Consider the following 5,773-nt stretch of genomic DNA (forward strand, 5'->3'; position numbering starts at 1 on the left):
AGGGGATCGGACCATGATCGACGAGCAGCCTTCTCCATGCGGCTTAAACGTCGTTTCGTCAGACTCGACTTGAACGACCGAAAAAAAAGGGGGGACCAGGAAACAGATGGACAACGCGCGCCCGTGCGGCGATTCTGCAGCGCGTCGAACCGCCGCGTCAACCGGGCTGGATTGGGCCATGTGTGCTGTGCCTTTGCTCGCATTCTGTATATCCCCGCCCGCCTGGTGTTCTGCGCCTCGTCTGTGCGTTGGCCTACTTATTCGCAATGGACCTTCCTCCCTGATACCTCGACCCAGCGGCTGCTGATCGTGAGCGAGGTGGGAAATGAGAACGACATGATCGCAATCCTGTACTTGGCGCGTCAACAGTGTGCCTTTGCGCTGTGCCCTCGTCGAGGAAGGCCGTTTGTGCAGCACCAGGCAGGGTTTGGTGCATAAAAGACCATCGTCAAATGTGCAAGCACCGGGAACCGGAACTCAGCAATGGCTTTTTTTTTTGCTATCCTGGTCGCCACTACCGGGGTGTGGAAGGGGAAAAGGAGCGACGAGGCCACCCACACGCCTGATGTGGTCCAGATCGCGAATGACGACACATTGCCACGCTGCTGCTCTGCCAGGCATCATCCCTTGACTCTTCCCATTCTATTATTCCATTTGGGACAGGGCTGAAGAATCAAGGTGGGCTGCTGGGGTGAGGGTGCAGCGAGGTGACGACTCGTGATGAGCATCGCCAGAGTCTGAAACCTGGGGTTAATTTACCACTCTCTGAATCGGTCGTGCTCCGTGATTGCGAATCACAGCTTCGGGACCATGCCAAGCCAACGTTGTCAAGGTGGGATATCTTTGGCCAGTAGAGGAAAAGTCCCACGATAACAGAGCAAAAGGCATGTTAGAGACGGAAGAAAGCACAAGTGGTATCGTACCAGTCAATTTAGAACGGTCATTATGAATATCGTACAGAGTCCATCAAGCCGTGCCGCCGGCGACGTGATCCGGCGAAACCCTCCCGGGGTAGAGTCAACCACAAAAACTCCGGCTCGCGATTCGCGGCTTTGTGCAAGGGTATAAACACCGTCATCCGCGCCCAAACCTTACAATATCTGTCCTATCAGAGAGGACGTAAGAAAGACAAAAAGAAGAAGAAGAGAAGGAATTGATGTTCCAGATCGCTGTCGTTGAGGATGAAGACTAGGCTTGTGCCGTCTCCTCACAACAGCGTACAATTTCGCACAACGATCGCACAAGCAAGGGGTCGATGTTTCCAAGCTTGGACTCCTCACCCGCCAAGAGTAAGGTCTCGTCCTCGGCACCCTCACCAGGACTAACACGCAGCGTCGTTACGAGCCGACCTATGCAACGAGCCAACCCGACTTGAATATCTTTCATAGGCCGACTATCGATGGATGGCGATTGCGTCGACAGCGGTGAACGAGAGCCACGCAGTGTATCCAGAATGCTCGACTTCTTGCGAAGTCGTTGGGCTTGTGGTGAATGGGGAGAAGGTGGCGTGGCAGCATCTTGTAGCCCGAGAAGATGCGCCGCCTTCTTCGGAATGTCATTCGAGTTCGAATCCTTACTCTTCAAGGACTCGGTCGAATGGCGCTCATGATCTGGAGTCGAAGGCATCCGGTCCACGCGGTTCGAGTGCTTGGCATTTGAGCGGGGTACCAGACCAGATACGTAGCTATATGCAACCAAGTGGGCGTACAACGCGTCCAGCAGATAATCAGAGCCGTCAGGGAAAATGTTGCGAAGGCGTAACCATGGTGGCTGTGATGACGAACACGCCGTCGTTGTTGAAGCTTCGGTGCATGTATTGAGCTCCGTGGAATGCCGTTGTGAGATTGAGTCGCGTTTCAACGAGGAGACACTCCGTCGCTGACCCAGGACATTCGACCATTTCCATCTCTTCGGCGACGGGGGCGGAGTGTGTAGGCTGGCTGGTTCATTGGCGGGGTGCTTCACCTTCTTTGCATAGCTGCGAATGGTCTCGGTAGATAGGCTCGAACACAGCAACATCGTTTCTGGGAAGCAAGCGAGGGAGACCCGTAACGTCTCGACCACATCTGGCGGTAGTGGCATGCGGTGTCCGTCTTCCAGCTGTGAGGCGTCCAGTGAGCTGTCGAGCCAGGATTGCACCTCATCCAGCGGTGGAGTTGGCAGCGTGTGAGATTGCCGTTTCGAGGCATGGACTGTTCTTCTTCTTTCGGCGGAGGAGACATGCTGTTGGTCTACATACCGGAACCACGGTTCTATGTCGTCATTGAGGTCATCAAGAGCTGGGCTCGTTGCCTCTGCTTGGGCCGATGCGGGACCTTGATGGAGGACGCCTGTGGCAGGCGCCTCGAATGAGGCTCGGGACGACAAGTCTGGCGTCGCCAGAAAGCTGAAGTTCTTTGAGTTGGCTGTTGTGTCGGCATAGAGCGAAGATCTCCGCTGCGGTATGGACATCTCAACATGATTGAGCGAACGGCGTCGCTCAGCATGGGTCGATGGTATTGTCTGCATTTGCAAGCTCCAGGTTCGGGTGCTAGATCTAGGCAAGCCTTCAAATAGGCTCGGAGCAGCTCGTAGCGCAGCGTTCGCTGTCACCGCCCGTACAGGACTGTCGCCTCGATGACCCTCGTCAATGTCTGAAGATGGTCGCAGGCGCCTTGGCACAGTGACCCCATCGATGCTCGCGCCATCGTCCTCGGCAGTCATGTCGGGCTCCAAGTCTATCCAGCTGGCGTCGGTGTTGTGGCCAAGCGACGAGAGGCGTTTGTGGGAAGCCACAGAGTTTCGACCGCCCGTGACAGACGTGGCAGCGGTGATGACTGACAGTTGCCTTGAGGATGCAGGCTCGACTTCGCTGAATGAAGGGCCGCTCGAGATGGATTCGGAGTCCGATAGTTCGTGCTGCGTCGCCCGGAACTGCGTCTTCTCTTCCGTCTTCGGTTCAGTCGACTGGAATCGTACCGCAGAGTGCTGTTGCGGGGCAGCGCTGGCTAGGGCCGCTGAGGACTGCCATTGCCCTTCATCGGATCCAAGGGCAGGGGAAGGGGCGCCGGCGGACAGATTCTTGGCGGCGAAGATCAGGTTGGAGAACTCGAGGTCGTTTGCCAGCAACTCGGGAAAGTTACAAGCGTCCATGTTGAGTTCGCCGTCGACGTCGAGTTGGGCCATGCCGCCACGTAAGAAGAGTGGTTGGGCCTGGGCCGAAAAGGCGTAACAGTTGGTATGCAATGTCATGGCAGGAGGTTTTTCATGCTCCGGACGGATCGCCTGCGCGGGATGGTAGGGGATGAATCTCTTTTAAACCGGGGAGAGGATAGTGCTCGTCGCCTTGCCCATATTTGCAAGGGCATCGGCCGAGCGTGGGGCCTGGGCAGGGGAGCTGCTCGCTGCGACGTCTAGAGCGAACATGGGGTGCAGGCCACATGGGTTGATGATGGTGCCATTGGACAAGAGATGTGAAAGCAAGAGAGCTGCGAGCCAGGGCTGGCGACGACAGGCTGTGACCTGTGTATTATACGGAGGGCAGCTGGCCGGGGTCAAGTCCACGCCACGAGGACGATAACATGAAGGCGCACGAGGGGACGAGGGATGAGGAAGACGGGCTTGCTGTGGAGCGCAGAGCGGAGGCAAAAATGTCGGGGGACTGGGACGACTGGGACGAGACTGAGCTTGTGCAAGGAAAGCCGCGTCTGCAGTGATACCACACGGATTTCTTTCGGACGCACTCGACGAAAAAGAACTGTTGATGTCTAGGGCGAGACATGATCCCCCCTCGTCAAGAGAAGAGTGGGTGGGTGGGTGGTGTGGTCCTCTTGCTTCCCTTACCGACTCAGAGTATCCTCACAGCTGATCCTGTGTGTAGCTCTTCAAGACAAGAGATTCGTAGACAGACACAAGCCAACTCCAGTTTCTCGAGGGCTGCCGCTCCGCCACTCCACCAGAGCCGAAGGTCAAGGGGGTCAAAGTGGAGAGCTTCCGATGGCGAGATAAGGGTGATCCTGACACCCTGGTCAGGGGAGATGGAGCGCTGACTTCGAAAACCCCAACTGCGGACGCTCGGATCAAGATGTGAGAGGATAGAAGAAGAAAAAATATGGTCCGTGATCAGGGTGTCGACCCTCCAAGAAGCCAAGGCTCGAGTCCAGCTTGGTCTCCTCCGCTGCAAACTCAAAAGAAGTCGAGATTAGCGCATTCCCAGTCGCAGGTGTGCTGCGCAGAAGAGGAGTAAGTCATGGATGTCACCAATGATGGAATCAGATCGTGGGTAACACTCGGCTGTTGAGGTCCCTTCTGACACATGCGAGGCGGTGGGCAAGCGGCTAGGCGGGGAAGAGGGATAAAACCGCTGAACGAGCGGAGCCATACTCCATGTCAGAGAGGCGCTGAGAGGGTACCTCATGCCGCTGCCGTGGTGGTCTTCCTGAATGAGGGCTGTCTAACTCGAAGAAATTAAGAGGCGAGGCAGAAGGGAGAGAGGCTTGGTGATGACGGCGTAGGTGGCCCAACACTAGTGTAAAGGGAGGTGCTTGCCGAGCGCTCGGCCTTCGGGAGAGACCAGTAGTGTATCTCTGACGTCCCGTCCCGGTTCTAGTCGAACGGTTGGTCGCACGGTCGCACATTCATACTCAGTACGCGAACGCCGCGCTTGCTCGCCACTGGCTGTTCGCAAGTAGATGAGGAGGGCGCTCGTGTCCTTGTCGTGTTGGAAATGATAGATAGGTTTCGGCGGGTAGCGGCAGAGGTTTGACAGAGTCGGGCGGATGGCGTTGAACTGGGCTCTCCCCCTTCGAAGACCCTTGCGAACAATCCACCCAATTGCCTGTCATACTTTTGCTAGATCGCTCAGCGGATCGGCCGCATCCCATCAATTGGGTGCTGCCGTGCATTGCCATGCCGGAGGTGGGCTGGATGACGGGGACAATTAGCCCAGACGTAGCATATGCAAACCCCCCATTCGTGGCTGCCGACAGGGGTATTCGGCTACTTGGACAAAGACGGGGAGGGGTTTAGGTGCAGAGAGATGATCCACGCCAGGCACAACGCTATCGAGGAGAGTCGTTGTCGGAGCTGGCGGCGGGCCGTTGGTAACTGGTCGAGTCATGAAGCAGACGTTAGTTGCTTTGCTTTGCTTGTCTCGGTGGTAATTGCGGAGGACTGTCGTCACTTTTATCGTCGTCGGTTGTCTGCTCATATCCAGGTGCCTGCTGCGGACTCTCTTTCTGTCTCTCTCTTTCTCTCTCTCTCTCTCTCTCTCTCTCTCTCTCTCTCTCTCAGCCGACCAACTTCACCTGTGACGAGACGGATGAGAAGATGCCACGAGGCTTCGGCATAGGCGAGAACAAAGCCCTACAGGGCCCCCAGAAGTGGCTGCAGATGACAATGGCGGCGGTGGCCCAGAGGAGTCGAATCACCCAAGACAATAGCCGTCATGCTAGGAATACGCAAGATCGCGACATGGATGATGTCTTGAAAGAAAAAGGAAGGGATGATCTATCTGTTGGCCGCAGGGAGACGTGTCCCCAAGTGCTGCTAGTGCTTGCAGGTGAGTGTGAGCATGACCCCAAGGCTTCAAAAGAAAGCGTCGATTGATGGTGTCGATTGTTGGACGATGTGTTACATTGGAGCACTGGATGAGGGCGAAGCAGGTGCGAAGGGAGCTTGGGCCAAGCGGCGTGGCAGGCACCAAGGCAGCCACCACAGAGGATTAGAGGATAGCGCCGTCGTCGCTTCCAAGTTGTGGTGTTCAAAGGCAAGAAACGCAAGCCACAGGCTGAGT

The 5,773-nt window shown here is 56.3% G+C and overlaps 1 protein-coding gene across 1 annotated transcript; it reads right to left on the reverse strand.

Moving 5' to 3' along the window:
- Positions 1-1,188: 1,188 nt before the first annotated feature.
- On the reverse strand, positions 1,189-3,231 carry VDAG_02655 (uncharacterized protein; the record flags this gene model as incomplete). The annotated part of the gene is made up of 1 exon (XM_009653308.1): positions 1,189-3,231. The coding sequence occupies one exon, from the start codon at positions 3,229-3,231 to the stop codon at positions 1,189-1,191; it is 2,043 nt and encodes a 680-aa protein (XP_009651603.1).
- Positions 3,232-5,773: the final 2,542 nt, after the last annotated feature.

This window comes from Verticillium dahliae, genomic scaffold, assembly GCF_000150675.1.
Source record: "Verticillium dahliae VdLs.17 supercont1.4 genomic scaffold, whole genome shotgun sequence".
NCBI classification, from domain to species: domain Eukaryota; kingdom Fungi; phylum Ascomycota; class Sordariomycetes; order Glomerellales; family Plectosphaerellaceae; genus Verticillium; species Verticillium dahliae.